General features: G+C 45.6%; 2 protein-coding genes across 2 annotated transcripts; one reads left to right on the forward strand and one right to left on the reverse strand.

The window, feature by feature from the left end:
• Nucleotides 1-572: 572 nt before the first annotated feature.
• Nucleotides 573-16,479, reverse strand: tgfbr2l (transforming growth factor beta receptor-like). Its single transcript, XM_030111959.1, has 8 exons — nucleotides 16,336-16,479; nucleotides 8,008-8,164; nucleotides 5,291-5,502; nucleotides 4,277-5,004; nucleotides 3,244-3,381; nucleotides 2,448-2,589; nucleotides 2,237-2,364; nucleotides 573-1,864 (listed from the first exon to the last, which is right to left on the reverse strand). The coding sequence occupies exons 1-8, from the start codon at nucleotides 16,406-16,408 to the stop codon at nucleotides 1,676-1,678; spliced, it is 1,767 nt and encodes a 588-aa protein (XP_029967819.1). The 5' UTR covers nucleotides 16,409-16,479; the 3' UTR covers nucleotides 573-1,675.
• Nucleotides 16,480-17,837: 1,358 nt separating this feature from the next.
• Nucleotides 17,838-22,700, forward strand: ndufa10 (NADH:ubiquinone oxidoreductase subunit A10). The gene is made up of 10 exons (XM_030111869.1): nucleotides 17,838-17,981; nucleotides 18,754-18,922; nucleotides 19,041-19,256; nucleotides 21,019-21,105; nucleotides 21,186-21,307; nucleotides 21,488-21,567; nucleotides 21,924-21,972; nucleotides 22,050-22,135; nucleotides 22,206-22,314; nucleotides 22,549-22,700. The coding sequence occupies exons 1-10, from the start codon at nucleotides 17,907-17,909 to the stop codon at nucleotides 22,615-22,617; spliced, it is 1,062 nt and encodes a 353-aa protein (XP_029967729.1). The 5' UTR covers nucleotides 17,838-17,906; the 3' UTR covers nucleotides 22,618-22,700.
• The last annotated feature ends 534 nt before the right edge of the window (nucleotides 22,701-23,234 follow it).

Genomic DNA, 23,234 nt, shown 5'->3' on the forward strand with positions numbered 1-23,234 from the left:
AATCACAGTCAACATTATAGAATAATACAACACAATGGAAGCCAGCTCCAACAAAATCAATCGTTTTCACTCCTCAAAGTGTCTGGGTGTGAATCTCTGCCAGCAGAGAGGTTTTGGGTGTGAAACGGAACGGTATGAAGGCCTGAAGCAATGCCACATGTGGCCTCTGGGTGGCAGCAGTGAGTCACTGAGTCACTGACAGAGTTTATCTGTCAGAGTTCTCTGCTTCTAGTTTTGCTTTAAAAGTGAGGACTACAATAAAGGCGGAGGGACTCATCACACCATCTGGTGGTTCACAGTGGTATTACAAGGCAGTTCAAGCCGTGGCTCGCTGCTTAGAGTTATTGCTATTTTTAATTTTAGGTTGCATGTATTTGTTTTTGACAGATAATACTAATAATAATAATAATGCATTGGTTTTATATAGCGCTTTTCAGGACACTCAAAGACACTTTACATTGCATTATTCATTCTCTCCATACTGGGTGGTGGTAAGCTACTGCTGTAGCCACAGCTGCCCTGGGGCAGACTGACGGAAGCGAGGCTGCCAATCTGCGCCATCAGCCCCTCCGACCACCACCAACCATTCACTCTCACAACTTTCATACTGGGCAAGGTGGGTGAAGTGTCTTGCCCAAGGACACAACAACAGTTTTACGCCTACAGGAGCGGGGATCGAACCACCAACCTTCCGGTGATAAGACGACCTGCTAACTGAGCCAACTGAGCTACTGTCGCCTCAATGCTATTACATACTGTGCCTTTGAGGCAGAAAGATGTGTTTGGGTCATATTTGTCCTCTTTGAGTTACAACCAAAAACTCCAGAATACAGATAAAAGTAAATCTATAGCTTAGTAACATCTGTGCAGCATTTCTCTTGAGCGCTGTTTCACATCAGACGATAAACCAGGTAAACGAAATACTGACACATGAGGTGGAAAAGCACAATAGCTGACTTTTCTCTGAAGATAAAATGCCGTGTGCAGGGTGGAGCGTTGTGTTTCGACTGGATGCATAATCCAGGGAACGTCATGGTCAGGTGGCTACAGACCCGAAAAGGGGCTGTTTGATGAGCACAGCAGCCACAACAGTGATCCTTTGTGTTCAGTTGGACGATGGTTTAGACAATAACATTTCAAACGTAAATGCATCATTTTGCATTTTCGTTTCAGAAAACTTTTCCGTTTACAACATTCTGAACACATCTGTAGTTTCCATGTTCAGCCACATGTTGGAGCCGTTGTTTGTTTTTGGAATGTTAGCGTCCATCTACTGAGCATGTGCATAACAGCTGTTTACTACAGCCTTGGTGTGCAGGATCAGTAGCAGAATTTCCATCATCTGCACGGAGTCAGAGCGTTTTCAAGAAGTTCCACCTTGGGAGTAAAAAAAAAGTTGTATTTTCTGGGTCACCACTGTCGTGTAAATGCACACCCAAAACGTTGTGGTGGAACCGGGGCCTCAGACAGTGTAAACACAGCCAGCCAGGATGTAGTGCATCTCAAACCGTGGGAACCAGTGTGAAGCAGGGAATCATGGGATGCATCTCTGATAAGTCTCTTGGAGTCCGGAGGGACCGAAAAGACGGGCGAGGACACGGAGTGAATCTGGTTGTTTTCCAAGTTCTTTTCTTTCCCTCGTCACTCATTGTCTCATTGGGCCCAAGTCCTCTTCTCACCCCTGGTGTTCGCCCACCTCTTCCTCCGCCTCTTCCTCATGACCTACAACCCCCTCCTCCACCCGCTCCGCCTCCTGCTCCTGCTCCAGAGCGTTGAAGCGCTCCACCACGCAGTGAGCGGTCAGTCGGGCCTCGGGGTCGTGATCCCAGCACTCGGTGACGGTGGAGCAGAAGACGCTCATCCCCTGAAAGACAGAAGTCTGAAGTGAGACAGGAAGCAGGAGACAAACGGAGCAAACGCTGCCTGTGGAGTCAGAGTTCAACTCCAAGAATCTCTATCAGCCCCACAGCCAGTCACATTCAATCTCCATCAATCAATCAGCTGACGGCATTGTTGACTCCACCTTATGGTCATCGTTCGGTTGTGCCAGGTACTGCAACAGAGGCGTTACTAAAAAATAATGGTTGGGAATGGAACTATCCACAACTTTCTTCAGTGGAAAAAGACAGGAACCCAGCCTGTACTGTCCCGTACCGCCACAAACCGGGCACAGCTGTACGTCAACGCTGACTGGATCCCCTCTAACTCTAACCCTAAGAACTGAGTGTATCTGTACCAGGTGCTGCGTCCAGGCTGAGGGGATGTCCGGCCTCCCCCTGTCCCTCAGGACCAGGTCCCTCATGCTGTCCACGCAGGGCTGTTCGCAAACCTTTGAGCCAAATGCCGGCTCGTAGCTCTTCACCTCTGCAGCAAAGCAAACACAGACTGTCTGAAGCTTCATCACGATACAGACTGAGGATGTGGACTGAAGCTGGGAGAACTTCTACCTCCGATGGCGTGACAGCGAGAAGCCATCTCCCATAAGACCAGAGCCATGGAGTAAACATCCATCTGTTTGAAGGCCTCCAGGTCCTCCAGGTTGACCCTGGACTCCAGCACCTCAGGGGCCATGTATCGAGCCGTCCCCACCTGCACAGGATCAGATCAAGGAGCTTAAATCAGGGATTGATATTTCATGTTGGTAAATTCATTTATGCTTGTCAGGAAATTTCTCAATGCACCTGAGAAATGTCCATTCAATTCCCAACATATTGGTCGAACCGTCGCAGCCCTCCACTGTTCAATGATCAGTGACATGGTATCCATTAAAATGAAAGCTTTAATGATGACTTCAGGTGGTTGTAGACGACGTCTCCTTTTATTGTCCATTGATAAAAGAACATGTCATCCACCACCACCAGGCGATATTTTGAATGAAGACAGGAGAATCCAGTCCAAACATGTGCAAATTTGCAAAGACCTTCTTGCTTGAAGAGTACTAACAATGTTGCTAGCACCTATCAGCTGTTCTCAGAGTAGGATCAAAACATCATCCAGCTCCATGGTGTGAGCTCCTGCCTCTGTTCTGTTGTCATTAACCAGATTTTGCATGCATGCTTTCCTTCCGCCTTTCCTCCTTAGAGCGGGCTGACCTTCTGATCGGTGCACAAACTATTCTGAGCCACTCAAACAGGGACTTAACCTCTAACAGGGTCTGCTGGTCCGATACAGTGACTCTGAGGAGAAACTAAAACCTGCTGCTTGGTACCTTCAGCTAAGAACAACTCAACTGAGGCCACTTACCTGTCCACTGTTGGCAAAGTCGTCCACTGTGAGCGAGAGGTCGAGTCTGAGCGCCAGCCCAAAGTCGCACAGTGCACACTCCTTCCGGCTCTTCACCAGAATGTTGCTGCTTTTCAGATCTCGATGCGCAATGGGAACCTGCAACAAGACAGACGAGCGGCAACAAGAAAGAAACTCCGTCAATGATGCAAAAAGCAACACTGCTGCAGTGATTCCCAACCTCTTCAGATTGAATCTATCAAAGACCATGGGGTATCTCGTCCATCAGGCTGGTAAAACATTATGGGAAACCAAACCCTGGTGGACAAAACGAACTAAATCTGCAACCAAAAACCTGCAGACATAGAGAAGTATTTTACAATGACCTCAGGTTTTGATTCATTTGTAACAGTTGGACAAAGATGAAATCATCTGATGGGTCCAAGCTTAATTTGGCCACAGCAGTGATGATAAGGCTGAGTCTTCTGGTCCGGGTGGGTACAGTCTTGCACCCTTTTGGTTTGTCCTTGCTTTAGTATGTGTCTGTCATGAACCCCTCATCAGACTTTTTCAGGAGGAAAACATTGAAAACAAGCAGGACTGTGGCCCTCCAGGACCAGGAGTGCCAATTCATGCTGGGTTGTTTCTCTTTTCCACAGATCCTAAGACCATAATGATTTCTGATGATAGTTTTCATGTTTTGGTTTTTCAGAAAAGTTTCACATTTACACGGCCATGTTGTGAAATGTCTGTTTACTTGGTAATGGCAGAAACACTGAAAATGATGTAGTTAAACATTTCAGGCCACAAGTTAGTGGTGCTGACCAAGTTGAAGTGTTACTATAGTGACTGGAAACTCTAAAACTTCCAAGTCCAGGAGCATCTGGACAGGGACCAGGACCAGGGCGATATGGGCACTGAGGAGCAGTGCTTCTGCCTTCTATTTGGGACAGAGCCTGAGTGTTTTCAAAAAGTTGCACAGAGCACTATTGTAGCACAAATGGAAACCCGTTTTCACGTGCAGTGGTTGCCATGGAAACGTCCCTGAGTTTACCTTTGGTGCCCCACTGAGAGTTGTGTCACTGTGAAGGTGAGCTACTCCTTCGGCGATGCTGCCTGCCATCGCAACCAGTTCATCCCAGCTCAGTATGTTCGCGGTGAGGAACTCCTGCAGGTTTCCCAGGCTGTGATAGGCCAGAACCAGCCAGTAGGTCCTGAGGGAGTGTCCCGGCGAGCCCCTCTCCTCCGCTGCCAGGAACTGAACCACGTTCTGGTGCTGCAGCTCGGGGTCAGAGAAGATGGAGCACTCATTTCTCCACGAAGCGTACTCCACAGCTGGGAACACCTTCACTGCTACAGTCTGGTAGCTGCTGACTCCGCCCCTCTCGCTCTCCAGCAGACGCGCCTTCCACACCTCTGCGAAGCGCCCCTTCCCCACCAGCTCCTCCAGCTTGATGGGCAGCAGCTCCGTCGGGTGGATCTCCCACTCTGTCATGTCAGCGAGGAGGTCCCTGTTAGGCGCCTTGGTTTTGGACTCGTCCTCCTCGGCGCCCGGACCCGTCACACCTCCGCCTCCACCTCCACACTGGAGATCCAGAGCCTGGTAGAGCTCAGGAGTGCGTCTGGTGGGCCAGTCTGGGCGTGCAGGAGGACCTGGCTTGTCAGGGCGGCGGATGCGGTAGAAGTAGAAGGCGGTGACGGCAACGATGGCGACCAGGACAGGTGGAACTAAACTCACCACCACCACTGGGATCACATCCTTACTCTGCAGCCTGGAGAAGCCTGCAGGTACACAGCAATCCATCATTTCAACACAACTACTCATCCATTCTTCTTTATATCAGTTCATCCAGATTTCCATCCTGGTATTGGTATCGGTACATCCACAATGTTAACTTTAAGTATATTGGATCAGTAAAGTAAGAACATAAAACCTATAAAACTGAACAGCTTCAATATTTTTATTTAATTGCAAACAGCCACAAGTGCTTTCTGAACATGTTCACATTTCATGCATCAGATCTATTGAAGACAACTTGTGTCAGTCTGAAATGATCTTTTCATTCACCATTGGCTCCTTTGTCGAAGATGAGCTTGTCGTTGCATTCGTGTTCGCCCTGGCAGCCACAGACCATCATGGCTCCGTCCTCCGCCGGCTGTGGGACCATGTGACACTGCCTGGTGGTGAAGTTCAGCAGCAGGCCGGGGTCGACGCCCTCCAGAGGCAGAGTCGGGTGGTGGCACAGCGTGTGCACTGTCATCGTGTCGTTGAACTTCCTCCTAGAAAAGAGGGGAGAGGTTGAAAATTGATCCAGCTGAAAGCCAAGAGGTTAAAGGAAGCCAAAACATTTAAAAGTGGATGGATTCAGCAGATGGATAGATGGATGGATGGATGGATGGATGGATGGATGGATGGATGGATGGATGATGAAAAGTGGAATGAATGAATGGGTGGATGGATGGGTGAATGGATGGATAGATGGATGGATGGATGGATGAATGGATGGATGGATGGAAGGGTGGATGGATGGATGGATGGATGGATGGATGGACGGACGGATGGATGGATGGATGATGAAAAGTGGAATGAATGGATGGATGGATGGATGGATGGATGGATGGATGGATAGATGATGAAAAGTGGAATGAATGAATGGGTGGATGGATGGGTGAATGAATGGATGGATGGATGGAAGGGTGGATGGATGGATGGATGGACGGACGGATGGATGGATGGATGATGAAAAGTGGAATGAATGGATGGATGGATGGATGGATGGATAGATGATGAAAAGTGGAATGAATGAATGGGTGGATGGATGGGTGAATGAATGGATGGATGGATGGAAGGGTGGATGGATGGATGGATGGACGGACGGATGGATAAATGGATGATGAAAAGTGGAATGAATGGATGGATGGATGGATGGATGGTGGATGGATGGATGGATGGATGGATGGATGGATGGATGGATGGTGGATGGATGATGGATGGATGGATGATGGATGGATAGACGGATGGATGGATAGATGGGTGATGAAAAGTCAAATGGATTGTTGGATGGATGGACAGTCAGATGGATGGATGGATGGACAAACAGACAGGGTGGATATTTCTAAATCATCCTCTATGTTTTTGAGTGAGCTGATAGTTAATTTCATAACTTCATTGAAACACATGAAACATAATGAAAAACACATGAAGCTTCAGTTTTCTTCTGAATCACTGTGAAACAACATGTCTGACGTTGGCCGGTCGGACCCTTGACTTGAAGAAACGATCGCTTTCCTCTCGCGTCTTTCCTTCTGACAGTCCCTTTCTTATCTGTGGTTTCCTGCGGAGCCCGGGAGGGTCGGGCGGGCTGACGTGAACAGGAAATGAGAGTGGGCGCAGAGAGGGGGATCCCAGCAAAGCGCTGTTATCCAAACAGAAGCACCAATCAGCAGAAACCGCTCGCTCACACAAACACCAGCGGACTGATGTGAACGTTTCAATCTGTCCCAGTCATGTAAAAAACACCGAAAAAAAAAAAAAACTGCACGAAAGCACATAGGATATGAACCAGACTGTGTGCATGTGTGCTGTTTTGTGTTTTTTTTTTTTTTGGTTCTGCAGCCGGAGTGAGTGGGGAGGGATCGGTTCAGGATGTTTCATAATGCTGAGCAGCAACATACTGAGGCGGCTCAGCTGTACTGTTCTGGGTTCTGCTGGCTCACGAGAGCGAGCTGAAGGATCACCGTGACTGCACGGTGATGCTCGCCAGCGCCAAGCTGCCTTTGCTTCAACATGTCAATCTCTGAGTGAACCGACCTCAAAGCGCTTTACACCGTTCAACAGGGGCAGTTCGGGAGTTGAACCTGCGACCTCCAAGATGACAAGAGGAGCTCAGCTACATGATCAGATTTTCTGCTAATAAACTGTCTCAGTAAAACTCAAAGACAAAACCCAGAGTGAAAACAAGTCAACGTAAAGACACACAGAACGGTCCTGAAGAGATAAAAATAACTACAAGCAAGCAAAACTAAAAAAAAAACAAAAATGTTTCACTGTTAACTTAAAAAAAAAAAGTTCACTAAAAGCCACTGAATCTCAATAAGAACACACACAGTCAACAGAGGGGCACAAACTAAAAACAGCCACCAAAGCACAGTGAAAACATGAGATTTCCTGAACATGCAGCAAACACGTCACACCCACAAGACCATTTATGAATTTCATGCTACTTCCTTAGTGCAATGATGAATACACAAACACCTCAAAACATCCATAGATCTAAGAGATAATAACTATAATCTAAATGAGATATCAACATCTAACATTAGCAAAATCAAAGAAATGAACACAAAGTGTTCCCAGAGTGAAACACTCAACCAGCCATGTCTAACGGTTAAGAGGTCACAAGTAAACATAAGAAAATGGTGGAAAACAACAAACTGAGTGCAATGAAATGCAAAAACAGCTAAAAAAAAAAAAAGTAATGCAGAGAAGCTTCAAATGACTGTAAATGATTTAAAATGGACACAAAATGATGCAAAATAACCACAAACGCATGTAGAGCAACCACAACGCCACGCAAAGGTCCCTAACCTGATGTAAAATTTCCAAAAATGATGAGAAGCAAACAAAAAAATTTTGAGAATGAATACAGAATCATCAAAAACAACAGAAATATCAAGAAAAACACAGAGAATTGTGTGAAATGACCAAAAATTGAAGCAAAAAACTATGTGAAGCAAAAACTACAAAGAACGAAGCAAAGTGACGGCGGAGAGAGCGCGACTCACCATATGGCGACGCAGATCTCCTCGGTCACGCTGCAGAAGGACGACAGGCTGCAGTTGCTGAGGCAGACGCTGTCCCTGCACACCGGGCTGGACGCCTCGCACCACTTACACAGGTTGAAGCTCAGGTGGCTGAACGACTGCACGGCGACCGGAGGGCCTGGGAGGACCGAGGAAGAAGAAACTCAGCGTCACAAAACACGAGACAACCGAAACTCAACCTCACAGACACAAAACAGCCGAAACACGATGGCTGGAAGACCTGCGAGAGCGACGAGAGCAGAAGCAAAACCTCACAGACACTAAACCATCACAGCACAACCTCATGGGCACAACAAATGGAAACAATGCAGTTAAAACATTATTCTTGAAACAACAATCGAGTCATTTTTAAACACACTGGTGACAAAACACTGTAATTTTCAAGGCTTTTTTTATTCAAATAATTCTCAGTGAAGCTCAAAAGTAGAATTCCTTGTTTTTATTTTTCATGGTTGGATTGTTTTTATAAAATAGACAGTGCTTCATACCAAGAAGGCTGCAAATAGAAATCAGAATACTCAACAAAAATTGTTATGGATTTTCTGGTGAGCAGAGTGGTTGTGGGTCCTTCTTCCTCCACGAGGATTCCAGTCTTAAGTGGACCTCAGGGTGCCTCTGCATGCCCCCGCCATTGTTCGCAGTAGAAACATGCAGCCGTGTGGTCGGAGGTTGTATATTTTGCAGTTTCAGGCTGAAAAACAAGTTTTCAACTGGGTTGAGAAATGGTCGGTAAGCGGCCAATTATAGCACGGTGAAATGGTCTGGGTGGTTAGAGAACCGGTCCCAGACCTCAGAAGCACAACGGAAACTGGCATGTTCCAACAACAAGCCTGAGCTGCTTGGTCCGGACCTGGAACAGCTACAAGGTGGACTTCATCAAGCGATGGAGGACACACAAGGAGAGATTCCCCCCAAACTGTTCAGCTTAGATCTAAAGTTCATTTAGCCTCATGAGTGTCAATGAATGTGTGAGTCTGCGCAGCGACATCAAGGTCCAGGATTTACTGAACCAGAACATCATGGACTTCAGCGGGCCTAGACTGACTCAAGACCAAGACCAGAGCATCCCAGGGCCAAAACTTTCAACCGCCAGGGCCAAGGCAAGAGCAGGACTTTATGGAGCCAAGACGAAGACCAGAGCATCAAAGACTAAGACTTTCAGGAGTCCAAACTGAGTCAAAACAAAGACCAAGACAAGACCAAGATTTCATGCAGTCAAGGCTGAATCAAGACCAAGACAAAACATCCCAAGACCAAGACTTCAAGCGGCCAACGCCAAGTTTGAGTCAAGAATAAATGCCAAGACTTCAAGGAGCCAAGGCTTTAAGGACTGAGACTAAGTCAGACCAAGACCAGAGCATCCGAACATAAAGAAAAAAATCAGATCAAAGCATCCCAAGGCCAAGACTCCCAAGGGCCAAGACCAAGACAAGACAAGGGACTTAGACTGAGTCAAGACAAAGACTAGATCATAACAAGACAAGACCAAGACTTTCAGGACTCAAGGACAAGGCTTCCGAGACTGATCTTTAATTGGTCTCCACTACAAGACTAATTTTCAGGAATGCGTATCAGCTTTTCCGACCGAAAAGATGCTTAAATGAAATGTTGATCTGACGATGTGGAGATATTGTTGAAGTCTCTAATATAACAAAGTGCAAAGTTCTGAAGAACTGTAAAAACAGGGCCGGAGGTCTGGTCTCAATGTGTTTCAGGTACTGTGAATACTTTTCTGGATGTGAGCATTTGGCAGATCCTGCAGTTGTGAACAGTTAATCCACCAGGCCTTCTTTAGCTTTCACACCACTGATACTGGAAGCTGCTTCTCCAGCGATCTGGACGAGCATTTCAGGGTGAAGTTCAAAAACTGCGTCTGCTCTGCCACGTACAGCATGACTGAGAGCAGGATATGGGTGTGTCCTCTCCAAACCGAGTGTGTGTGAGAGACTCCGCCACACTGTGATCCCACCCAGATGAGACAGAAACGACAGATCAACCAGAACACAACACGGTGAAATGTGTGTGTGTGTGTGTGTGTGTGTGTGTGTGTGTTCATGTAAAACTGAAGTTAACCTCAGTTGTGAAATCTTCCACTAACTGCTGCCGCTTCAGCAAACACCTTTATGTCTGTAGACCTGGTTCTGTCTCTGGATTGAGTGCTTTGAACTGTACTTCAAGTGTTGAATTTGTAAGGAAAAAAAAGCTAAATTAACTATAACTTTTTTAGACAACAGCATGACGTCTTCAATGAAATTGTGCCTTGTATTGTTGATGTCCATAATCTCCAAACAGGAAACTAAAGCTGGTAAAGAAAAGAAAAATATCTGAGTCTGTGATGCTATGGAGTGGAAAAATGAAAGCTGCTAAACACACACACACACACACACACACACTGAAATCTGAGCATTGCATGCATATCGTTGTAAACATGCACTCAATTACGCACACAAACCCAACCACAGTGCATTGTAATTATATATACTTTCTACACACATACAGTCCAGTACACATAAACACACAACACTTCATTAACTCTCTCTCTCTCTCTCTCTCTCTCTCTCTCTCTCTCTCTCTCTCTCTCACTCACACACACACGCTCAGCAGAAGTTGTTCCAGATGTTTCTCCCAAACTGAGCCGAAGACAAAGGAAGAAAACTAAAAGCGCTGAAAAGCAGAAATCTCGCTGCTGTAATTAGAATCAGCAACTCTGTGTGTGTGTGTGTGTGTGTGTGTGTGTGTGTGTGTGTGTGTGTGTGTGTGTGTCTGTGTGTGTGTGTCTGTGTGTGTGTGTGTGTGTGTGTGTGTGTGTGTGTGTGTGTGTGTGTGTGTGTGTGTGTGTGTGTGTGTGTGTGAGGACCGGTTTGAGTGTCTTGCTCTATTCACATTTGTTTTGTATCACTCTCACACTTTGAAGTTTGATTAACTCGATTTGTCTCTGATTGTGTACGACTGATAAGAAATGGTTAATTCATTTTAAATAACTATCATTCATTTGGTGCTGAAATTCCACTATTTTGGAGGTATGGGTGTGTCTGAAACAGTGGACGGATTAAAAGCTAGCCTATGTTAGCATCGATATCTCAGAGGAAGCTAACACTGCATTTCAATTCCAGCGTTCGTCCTAAAAGAGCTTTTAATCTGAAGGTGAAAACCAGGCGGCCCCGTCGTGAGGTGGAGGGATTCAGTCACATCAGCGGCTCCACCTGCCTCGCAGCGATCTCTTCAGCCCCGGGAGTGTTAAGAACCGTGATAGCAGAGAACCGAGTGTCACTGATCACCTGCTCTTCATCCATCATTCTGCCACCGGGACAAACAGCACCACAGCTTCCTCCATCGAACGTGAACACAGAGAATGTCAGCAGAGGTTCTGTTCACAACGCGACACGACTCAACGTGGCAAGACATGAGACAACAGAGATCGCAACGTCACGCTATGAAACAAGATGCAAAGCAAGACAACATAATGAAAAGCAACACGACTCAACGGGACATGCTGTGGAGGGTTCGAGCTCGAGGGCGCTCTTAGTGAGAGAATCAGTCAGACTTCAGTCATGTTTAGCATGTAGCATCACTGGTGTGTGAGCCTGAAACTCTTTAGCATGTAGCATCACTGGTGTGTGAGCCTGAAACTCTTTAGCATGTAGCATCACTGGTGTGTGAGCCTGAAACTCTTTAGCATGTAGCATCACTGGTGTGTCAGCCCTGAAACCCAGAAAACAGGATTACATACATGTGGGTGCAGCATTTTTAAAATCACTAAATCGATCAGCGTAGTTCATCTGATCAAGTCTCCAGGTCACAACGACAACAGCATCCGAGTTTCTGTTCTGAAACTGAAGCTGTGTAAGCGGTGGTGCGGGGCTGCTGTGAGGTCCAGCTGATCTGCCTCCACCTCCGAGTCCGACTCGGGCGGAGGTGAAAGCCAGGCGGAGTGTTCTGGGAGTCCTCACAAAGACACCCGGACAAACACGTGTGTGCGTGTGCCTCCAGGAATAAATTGAAGCCAGAAGCGAGCCGCGTCCGCAGCCAAGTCCGCGTCGGGCGCCCTGCCCCCAGAGGCTCATGGGAAATCCAAGCAGCTCGGAGGAGGCCCTCCCCACTACAACTGCAGCTTTATTAAAAACACACACAAACAGAGGAAAACAGGCCCCGAGATTTATCAGCACCGGGAAAACCGACTGATGTTCGCTCAGCAGTGGGACGGGATCTGTGGAAGACGCTGCTGCTCACTTTCACAAAGCCTTCGCTTTGAAAGCAGCAGTGCTCACCAGGAGCCACACGCACACACACACACACACACACACACACACACACACACACACACACACACACACACACACACACACACACACACACACACACACACACACACACACCTTCCATCCAGTTAGCTTGGCATAACAAATGAAACATTTATGCTAAAGTTTGGTTTAGTTGGAAGTTTGCCCGCTGGAATCGTGCAAGAGCTTCAAGTTTTAGGCCCCGTTTCCATGGCAACATTTTCACCTGGAAGCTTGGGTTGTTTTATTGGGTCCGTTTACATGACAACGGCGCCTGGAGTCACTGAAAACACAACTTATTGGAGACACCGATTCCATCCCGGTGGAAATGGGGGAGAAATATATGACTTTTCTGAAACATGTCACTCATCCATATTCTCCTTTTTGAAAAGAGATTCCAAGGCGAAACTTTTCAAAAATGCTCCGGCTCTGTGACCGTGGAAATGGGGTGAAATGCAACTTTTAAACATGCTCCAACTCTGGCTCCATCGAAACACAACTGTTTGGAAATGCATCATGTCTGTCTCCATGGAAATAGGGCAAAAAGCAACTTTTCGAAAATGATCAAATTCTGTGGTCATGCAAATGCAGCAAAACGAAACGATTTCAAACTGCTCTCTCTGTCCCTGAAAACGGGGCAAAACTTTTTGAAAATGTTACAACTCTGTCTCCATGGAAACCCAAAATGCAACTTCTCTGAAACGCTGCTGCTGGTCCTGCACTCCACGACCGTCAACTGTTCCTCGCCATTTTCAAAACTTTGCTGTGTAAACGTGGAACTGTTCTGAAACTCAATCCTTGTCACTTGAAGCGTTGCCATGGAAACAGGGCCTCGGTTTCTCGTCGTCCCATCGTTCTTGCCCCCTCCCCCCTCTCCTCCTTGCACCCCCACCGTGCACTCATCTCATCGTCACACAGGAAAACAAGGAGCTGTCAGTTTGCACATCTGCCGGGTCACAGTTTGAATCCAGCAACACGACGGCGGATTGTGAGTCCGCGGGTCGGAGCCTGTCACCTCTGTGGCTCTTCAGCTCGGCATGTCCTCCCAGAAGCCACAAAGGCGGCTTTCTTCTGTCAACACGCACAGACCTGTGTGATTACATCTCCTGCGTTGGTGCTGTGTGGCGGTGAAAGCGGCTCTGCTCCAGCTGTACCTGCTGGAGTGTGTTTAGGTGTTGTAAATATTGTTAAAGGACGACGACGTTGCTGCTGTCAACACATGAACACGCAAACAAACACTTTCTTTCAGTGCCAGTCGCGCTCTTCTCCCAAAGTCTTAAGCAGCGCCAAGAAACCCAGTGTGTGTGTGTGTGTGTGTGTGTGTGTGTGTGTGTGTGTGTGTGTGTGTGTGTGTGTGTGTGTGTGTGGTCATTCAGAAGGCGCTTCAGATACACTCGCTCTTTGTTCAACATGAGATAACAGGCTGCTTTCAAACAGGAACTGCTCATTAAAAGAGCGACGCTGACAGTGAACTCACTCCAGTGCTGCTCAAACTTTGGAAAACGTGAAATTTGTCAGCGAAACGTTTTCACCACCGGCCAAAAGAGATCAAAGTACTGAAGAGACTGGAATTGTGGTCCAAACGGGGACCTGTCTTCAGAAGCCGAATACATCCCGTACAGCAGTGGTGTCCAACCCGGGGTGGGCGACCCTTCAAGAGGGCGCTGGTACGATGCCCCGTTGGCATGGCAAAAATGCCCCAAGTCACAGAAAGCGCAACTTTCTGAAAGTGGATGAAACAAAGGAAAACACAGCTTTTCTGAAACACCAGTGCTTGGTCCTGGTCCAGATTCCCCTGGTCCTGGTTCAGATTCCCCTGGTCCTGGTCCAGATTCTCCTGGTCCTGGTCCAGATTCCCCTGGTCCTGGTCCAGATTCTCCTGGTCCAGATTCCCCTGGTCCTGGTCCAGATTCTCCTGGTCCTGGTCCAGATTCCCCTGGTCCTGGTTCAGATTCTCCTGGTCCTGGTCCAGATTCCCCTGGTCCTGGTCCAGATTCTCCTGGTCCTGGTCCAGATTCTCCTGGACTTGGTAGTTTTATTGTTGACAGTCACCGTAGTAACAATCCAACCTGTTCTGTCCATAGGAATGTCTTTGGTCTCCATTGTTAATATTTACAGTGTATCATGCATGACCAACATGAAAACTACATTGTGTTCAGTGCTTCTGCTGTTTCTGTGGAAACCAACATTGTTTTCAGAACGTGAATGTTTTCTGAAACAAAAAGACGAACAATGCTTTTTTACTTAAAACGACATCTGAAGTGGTGCTCGCTCTGAGGTTTGATATGACTTTAAAATGTCATTGAAAACCCAGAATTCGATGGTTTGTACAGTCTCGGACAGAATCTGCCTCATGCGTTACTGCTACAATGATTAATCAGAAACATTATGATTAATCAGAAACACAAGGTTTCCTGTTTTCTCTGAGTTCATGTCCATTTATCAATCATTTACCTCACACATACATTCAAGGTTAAATTAATTTGATTATTAGATTTTAGATAGATAGCACAAACATTACCTGTTACATGATTTTAAGCTTTGAGGAGATTTCACTCCAAGAACCGTAAATTTAAGCTTTTTAACCTTTTACTATTACTTATTAACTCTTTAACTCTTTCTAAAACTTTTTAATCCTTATTCATACAGGTTGTTCTGTGTTTTAATCATAGGGGTTTTAATGCATAAAATATTTTTCTTATTTATTTATAATAATAATATTACTAAAACTACTACTAATAATAAGAATAACAATAAGAATTGCATTGTTATTGCTGCAAAAAAAAACCCCAATAAAATAAAAATAAAAAGTTTTTGTTTTTATCATATATATTCACATTTTCGCTCATTGCCACTGAGTTTTATTTTGAAAAACACTTCGCTTCCTCCAGCGCTTCATTCCCGCCTAACTTCGTCACATCTTTTTATTATTATGATTATCATTTTTTTCCCATCCATCGTTAGGAAGCAACTTTCAGATAACCAGGCCTGGGAAGACGAGGTGGGAAAACCATAGACTGTTCATAAAACTAACTGAGGTGGGACTGAACTTCATACTGCTGACACGTTAGAAACCGGATTGGAATGCTAATGCTAATGCTAATGCTAATGCTAACAGCTTGGTCGCAGTTCGTCGGTTTCCGGCTCGTCGCTCACTGGAGGCAGCAGCTGCCGTAAAGTGAGACGGTGGGAAGATGACGGTAGGATTTTCCGAAGCCCGATCAATCAAAAATTGGTAATATCAGCCCCAATCTGAAAGGGATACTACTGGCATTGTTATTAGCATTATTTTCAATAGGAAGAGTTAAAAGGCAGACAAGTATTTTTTCCAATAGGATCATTAAAAAGATTTATATTGTTGTAGTCATTATTCAAAGAATTCCCTGTCAGATCACTGAATATAATATTTAGACACAAATAATAATACACACAAACAGTATTAGTATTATTTCGAAAGGAAGGATTAAAAGACAGAGAAATGTCTTTAAATACTATTGGGTTCAATTTGTTGTCTCTTATTATTTTATTGTATAATAACTCCTCCTAATGATATAATTCTAACTTAAAGCATACTTCAGTACTTTTATGATACAATATTTACTAACTTCAAAAATGCTGAAGGCGTGAAATGGATCAAGTTTTTTTTTTTACAGTAAAGTTCTGAAATATTTCAAGTGTTTTTGAAGTATTTTGTACTTCTGACACTGAAACAGTCTTGAACTGGTGATTCTCTGAAGTTTGACCATTTTAGGTGAAAAGTCCTGGAGTAAAGTTACCAGTGAAGCCTGATAGTGAATCCTTTTACTGTTTGCTCTTCAGCTTGTCATCCCAGTAATCTAATTACTTCCTGTCAAATACTCCCACAGCAGCCCCATTTCGACTTGAACTCTTCTTAAAGTACTTGTATTCTTGTTATTTGTCCTCCCCCCCCTCCTCCCTTCATCCTCCCCCACACTCCCTGCGTCGGCCGCGGAGAGAAGAAGAGAAGCCCGGGGAGCGGCGGACTCACCGGCGGAGAGGAGGAGCAGGAGGACCGGGAGCACCGGGGGGGCCGGGGCCGCCGGGGCTCCGCTCCGAGCCATGGTCTGCGGGTCAGCCGGGGAAAGGCGGCGCTGCTCGGTCGGTGCTGCTGTGGCCGCGTCGCTGTCTGCATGGAGAGAAACAAGTCCAGATGTTTTTCATCCAGATGTGGAGGAGCTCCGCCTCCAGCTGCTGCTGCTGCGTCCCCGTCGGGGGGGGGGCAGGACTCCACTCCAGCGTTACTCCTCCTCAGAGTACTACACCAGATACCACAACATGTACTCCACTAATTTTTCTAAATTTACTCCGAAAAGTTCTTCACAATCTACTGCAAACGACAAAATACAGTGAGAGTACTTTACCAGCCAAGATTCAGCATAACTCCACAAACAACTACAAAAAGTACTCTGCATTACCCCACAAAGCATTCAGAAGTACTCCACATCACTCCACAAGGTACTCCACAAAGTTTTCAATAGTACAAATTAAAGTACTACAAAAGTGTGACAGAAGTGTTCAAAAGAATAACAAAAAGTACTCCACCACGTACAATACAAAGTACTGCATAGTACCTACTCTACGCCACAAAGTACTATAAAATCTATTAAAAGCACTACCAAAATAAAGCACAAAGCAAATTTGTTACTCAAGAAAGTGCTCATAAAGTTTTAAAAAAGTCCTTGAAGTGTTAAAACATTACTCCTTAAATTACACCACAAGGTACTCAGCATTAATTTACAAAGTAATCCAAAAGTGCTATACAAAGTACTCCACAAAGGACAATCAAGCAGTTTTCTTATTTAACTTAATTTAACAATACTATCTTGATTTACTCATAATCAAAATCTATTAATAATTATTACTCCTAAAGAAAGATTTGTTTTAAATCGCAATATTTTCAGCAGTTCTTCATGTCCTGTTAACCGAACAAGGAAAAAAAATGTCATCTTTATTTATTGTCTAGTTTTAAAACTATATTTCATATTTTTAAAATAGGAAAATAAATATTTTCTCTCTATTTTAGTTTATTTTACTACAGAATTCCTGTTTTCGTAACTTCCTATTTTCGTTACTTTATTTTCTAAATAAATTAATAAGTATCTATCTATAAAAAAAAATTTCAAGCATTTTTTTTCTTCAAAATTGTTTATTTTTTTTTTTTGCTTGAATACAAAAATTTTATTTCAAACTGAAACTGGTGGGCGTTACTACTACTGATATAATAATAATAATAATAATAATAATAATAATAATAATAATAATAATAATAATAGTAATAATAATATTACTATCATAATAATAATAATAATTTATTATTTTATTTTTATTATTATTATTATTATTATTATTATTATTATTATTATGAACTTCCGGGAGTTGATTTTTTATAAATGCGATTTTTAATCAAATAAATCAAGTTTGTTTGTTTTTTTCAGGCATTTTGTGGACACTCGGCGTACCTCATGACGTCTAACGTGTGAGACCGGGTCCCATACGTCAGTCTGTGCCCGGACTGGCCACAGTCAATCTTCTCGGAGGGTGTTTGGAGGACACTCGGTCATGGCTCTGCGGGTCTTCCGCCGGCTCGTCCCGCCTGGAGCGGCGGTTCTGGGAGCGGAGTGTCCGGTTCAGAAGGTGAGGCCAGCAGGGACGGTCAGGACCCGGGTCCGGGTTCTGCTGAGACATCTCGGCTCCGCAAGGACGAGCTAAATGCTAACAGCTAACAGCTAGCTGCAGAGCTAACCTCACAGTGACAGCTGAACTATAAGGCTGTAAACTCAGTAATTTGGAGTTATGATATTAAATTTAAGAAGTTTAAAGGATGTTTGTTGGATATATTTTGAGAATTCGTCACAAATTCGATTGAATGAACCACTGTGGAGTTAAAACCTGCTAAATTTCAGCAGAGAGACCTGAGAAGCTACAGAGTTCTGGAAGTAACGCCGTGCTTTACTTTTCAAACCAACACCAACCATAAGGCTGCATCAAATTTAATCCAGATCAGAAATCCCCAACATGAACCCCACCACACTTCTCCGAGAACAGGTCTCTGAACCCAGAACCACGATTCAGACGTGGTGTGGATTAAATAAACGAACCAGATGAGGCTCTCAAACTGAATCCTGACTCTGGATTTAAACCTGATCTCTGTAGATCTTAAAAAACCAAACCAAACCCTGTTCGTTTAAGACTGAGTCAACATTGGACACCATCAAACTGAATTCATGTGAATTTGATCCGGATTAAATTCTTAGACCACACTGTGCAGGATCTTAGTTTAAAGTCTTGTATTACACTTTGCTTTTGGCTCCAGCCCATCATGTGGAGCCGAAACTGGAGCTGGGCCTGGTACGGCCCACCCGGATCAGCTCTCAGACCTGGGTCTTGTGGTCTTGTGGTCCTGCAGGCTTGTGTTCACAGCAGCTCGGCGAGGAGCCTGCAGTACGGCTGGCTGGCGTACGTTCTGGGTGAGAGGACGACTCCGCGGCTGAAGCATTACAGCAAGATCATCAGTGTGGACGGAAACCTGGCGTTGGGGAAAGGAGCGCTGGCTCAGAAACTGGCTGACAAACTGGGTAAACGCGAGGCGACCACGTGGAGTGCCTGTCAGAGTGTGACAGTGTGTGTGTGTGTGTGTGTGTGTGTGTGTGTGTGTGCGTGTGTGAGTTAATCTGACTGCCTCCCGTCCTCCAGGGATGCTCTACATGCCCGAGCCCGACACTTTCTACATCGACAAGATGACGGGCGAAAAGCAGCCGCTGCCCGTCAAATTCAACGGGATGTGCAGCCTGGAGAAGTTCTACCTGGAGCCCAACGCCGCCGACGGGAACAGCTACCGGCTGCAGGTGTGGATGTACCTGATGAGGCTGCTGCAGTACTCGGACGCCATCGAGCACCTGCTCACCACAGGTACCGGCCGGCGGGAGGGACGCCAGACCAGATATTTCAGACAAGAGATCTGCTTTAAAAACATGAAAACAAACTTCATCTGCTGTGTTTTCTTTGCTTTAATCCCCCGTTTACTCATCAGAGTGTTTCCGTGAAAACAGAAAATGTGCTTTCGGGCTCCGTTTCCACGGCAACGCTGCTCTGAGTCTCCGAAAAGGAAACTTTTTGACATCAGCTGCCAAGGTGGAAATGGCCGCACCATTGTGGTGTAAACAGAGCAAAACATAACTTTAGGGAAATGCTTTATCGCCATGGAAACTGCAGCTTCTCTGCTCCTGCAGGAGCTCAGTAGAAGGACGAGAACATAAACCTTTTGCTGCGTTGTCTTCAGCATTTCTGCTGTTTCTGTGTGAACAGACGATATTTTGATGCGTTCCTGCAGCTAAAGCTCGGGTTCGGGTCGCGGTTAAGAGGTTCTCTGGGCAGCGATTCGCGTGTCACAGTAGCGCCGTCTGCGGTGTTACGGCATCAACTCGCTTTTTGTGTTTATATTTTAAACAGTCACGCCAAACCCCTCTTGACGTCCAGCATGACGTCAGCTGCTCTCTGCTCCTGACAGGCTCATTCAGCGTGAGAAGGTTAGATGTCAGGTCAGGTGCGGCGCTGACGGCGGACCACAATGCACTGCGGTGCGCTTCTCAATATCACAGTCATTCATTTCTGCGGTTAGCGGGACAGTCCTCGCCCAAACGGAGCGTTTCCACTTGAACCGCTGTCATGTCAATTTGTTATTGAAACTCAGGAGCAGAAGGAAACCTGTGTGTGTGTGTGTGTGTGTGTGTGTGTGTGTGTGTGTGTGTGTGTGTGTGTGTGTGTGTGTGTGTGTGTGTCAGATATTTAATGTGGACGTGCTTAAAGTCTTGAAAATGCTGCAATATCTTCAGAAAAGTTCCAACAGTTCAAATCATGTTAAAAAAAAAAACTGCAAGGAAAAGATTTTATCAACTGTGTTTCAACTATAAACTACATATTTTTACAGAATGATGATGTTTTGTCTGTGAAGCAGCAAGAAAAGGTTTTTACAACTAGAATAGTTTGGATTTAGTTGTTTTTTTCAGGTTTAACCTGTTTTATTCAGAAGTCTTCCAGACTGTTGAACTAAATGCAGTTTGTTTTGGTTTTAATGAAGATTCACATGATAAAAATCTGCAAAATTAGAAATGAAGTCAAGATAGTTTTGTACTTATTGCATTTTATTGAATTTGAGGAGAACTTCTGGTTGAAATTATCTTTCAATGTTCACCTTCACATCCAAAATCTTGGTTTTAATGTAGGTTTATGGATATAAAAAGTCTAAATATAGTAAATATTTTAAATCAGATTTTACCCAAAAGGTTATAATGCACCAAGATCAATGTTCTCACTGAGAAGTAATGAGATTAATACAAAAGTGAAATGATTTAAAGTCCCATTTGTTCTTGAACTGGAGCGTCAACTGTCAATCTGTAGCTCATGAGCTCCCTCTAGTGGCGACAAAGAAATATTGAAAATACCACAATCAAAAGTAATAAAATGATTAAGAGTGAGAAAAACAGATTTAAAAAAAAGATAATCAGTGGATTCTATCATGTCAGTGAGTTATTTCTCAATAGAGGTTCCTGATTTGTTCATATTTATTTAGGATAAAGAAGAATTCCTTCTGTAATGTGATGAAACGCTGCAGAAAGGCTGAAATCCAGCCGCACCTCCAGGTTTCACCTGGATTTTGTTGTTCTGGTTGCAGGACAGGGAGTGGTCCTGGAGCGCTCGCCCTTCAGCGACTTCGTCTTCCTGGAAGCCATGTCCAAGCAGGGCTACATCAGGAAGGAGTGTGAGTCCAGCGGCCGAGAGACGCAGCTGGCACGGGAACACGTGCTGACAGAGTGTGTGTGTCTGCGTGTGTGTGTGCAGGCGTGCAGCACTACAACGAGATCAAAGGCCTGAGCCTGGGCGAGTTCCTGCCTCCACACCTGGTCGTCTACCTGGACGTTCCGGCCGACGAGGTGCTGAAGAAGCTGAAGCAGAGCAGCAAGGTAGAGGCGGCGCTTCGGCTCAGAGCCACTGAACAAGCAGAACGCTGGCGTGTAAACGTGAATCTTCCCCGAAGTCGTCATGGAAACGGGGCCCCAGAAGCTCCCACTGCCGCCCGGAAGCGTTGAGCTTCCTCAGATGAAGGTGATTGATCGGTTGATTCTCAGGCGTCTCCTCCACAGTCCTACCTCCACAACGTGCCGCTGCCGTACCTGAAGGGCATCGAGGACAGCTACAAGAAGACCTTCCTGCCGCAGATCAGGTGAGCGCCGGGACCCCGGCGGAGGTCCTGTTTGGTTGTTTGATCCTGTTTGATCTGGGGATGGCTACTCTTCACATTCCCGGTCCACAACGGTACCAATTTAAAACTGGTTGATTCAAAATTCAACATAAAAGTGAATGTGTCGCTGCAGAGAAGTGGCCTGCTAACGGATGCTTTGCTAGTGTGCAAACGGTGCTGAGTTCAGGAGTTGTAGCTGCAGATCTGAGGCTGGTCAGTCTTCAGCCTGGAGAAACATCTCGTTCTTCACCGGGAGCGTCCTCGGATCAGAAATAGATCAGAAGAAGTCTTCTGTGACATTGGGGAAACAAACCGTCTCATCTTGTCTGTTCTTCCAGAGAAACGTCGGAGGTTCTGACGTACGACGGGACTCAGGACGTGGAGAAGGTGAGAGCGCGTCCGTCGCTGCCGCGCCGCGTTCCGCAGGGCGACGCCGTTTCTCACGTGTGTCCCGACGTCCACAGGTGGCGGAGGACATCGAGTATCTGAAGTTTGAGAAAGGGCCGTGGCTGGAGCAGGACGACGTGAGCTACCACCACCTGAGGACGCTGTGAGTTCTGCTGCAGGTCATCCGTCTCGCCGCCGTCACGCCGTCCACTCACTTCCTGTTTCCCCCGCAGCGTGGAGGACAAACGGGCGGTGGTCAGTCTGGCCTCCATCCCCAAGTTCCTGCCCGAGATCACGGTCGGAGCTCACGACTACGACGAGCTGTACTACGCCTACAGATCGGTACGAACCGCACGTCACGCCCCAGAAGGCCGGGTTCTGGAACATTCCGGGTCGTTTGGAGCTTTACTTTAAACTCAAACTTTAAAATTCACAACAGAAGAAGATTAGGCATTTCAGTTCATGTAAAGTTTGGAATAAAGATCCAGATTTTCAGCTGCTTCCTTCATCGATCCTCCATGTTTCCCCTGAACGTTCCTCACAAGTTCCTGTTCTAATCTCGCTGCTTGGTTTCAGCTCCTGGGGAAGAAGTACGCTCCGGGATACAACGCCGACGTGGGAGACAAGCTCATCTGGCTGAAGTGACCTCTTACCTCGTCCTGAACCCGTCTTCACCTGTACATCATTAATATTCTGTGTCAAAAGAGAATAAAGTTTGAACAAAAGAAGTCTTCAGTTTCTTTACTGCTGAACCAGAACGGGGTTTATTTAATGTTGTGAATCAACCTGCAGTTTATTTTAGATCATTTCCAGCTCCTGAACCTGAAGTCTGAAATCAACAATCCAGGAGCTGATTCAGAATCAGAATGTTTTTGGTTTGTTTTTTTAACAACTACAGTTTTATGAAACCAGGAATTGTTTTGGTTTTTGGTGCAGCAGTAATATAGAAAATATAAGCAGCAGCAGTGAGACAGAACAGCTGTTGGTGGATATTCAAAAATGGAACAAGAACTATGAACTAGGGCCGGGCAGTATGGCCTAAAATTCATATCACGGTATAAATTAAATCCCTTCACGGTAACGGTGTATATCGCGGTATAAATGCTGCGGTGTAATGCCCATAATGGAAGCGTTTCTGAGTGGGTTTTCCAGTTCAATTCACCTGCATTTGCACTCCATGCCACTAGGTGTGCTGTCAGCGTGTTCAACCTGGCTTGGGATCGTGACGTCATCACTCGGCGCCCTATTTGAAGCGCTCCCCC

The sequence above is a fragment of the Salarias fasciatus genome, chromosome 16, assembly GCF_902148845.1.
Source record: "Salarias fasciatus chromosome 16, fSalaFa1.1, whole genome shotgun sequence".
NCBI lineage: Eukaryota > Metazoa > Chordata > Actinopteri > Blenniiformes > Blenniidae > Salarias > Salarias fasciatus.

Bases quoted from the DNA above. Each gene is read 5' to 3' on its own strand.
- tgfbr2l (XM_030111959.1), bottom strand. From the start codon at position 16,408: ATGGCTCGGAGCGGAGCCCCGGCGGCCCCGGCCCCCCCGGTGCTCCCG. The intron at 5,005-5,290 runs GTGAATGAAAAG...GTGTACCTGCAG, and splicing joins CTTCGACAAAGGAGCCAATG to GCTTCTCCAGGCTGCAGAGT. The intron at 2,590-3,243 runs GTAAGTGGCCTC...GATCCTGTGCAG, and splicing joins ACTTTGCCAACAGTGGACAG to GTGGGGACGGCTCGATACAT.
- ndufa10 (XM_030111869.1), top strand. From the start codon at position 17,907: ATGGCTCTGCGGGTCTTCCGCCGGCTCGTCCCGCCTGGAGCGGCGGTT. The intron at 21,308-21,487 runs GTAGAGGCGGCG...TCTCCTCCACAG, and splicing joins AGCTGAAGCAGAGCAGCAAG to TCCTACCTCCACAACGTGCC. The intron at 22,136-22,205 runs GTGAGTTCTGCT...TTTCCCCCGCAG, and splicing joins TACCACCACCTGAGGACGCT to CGTGGAGGACAAACGGGCGG.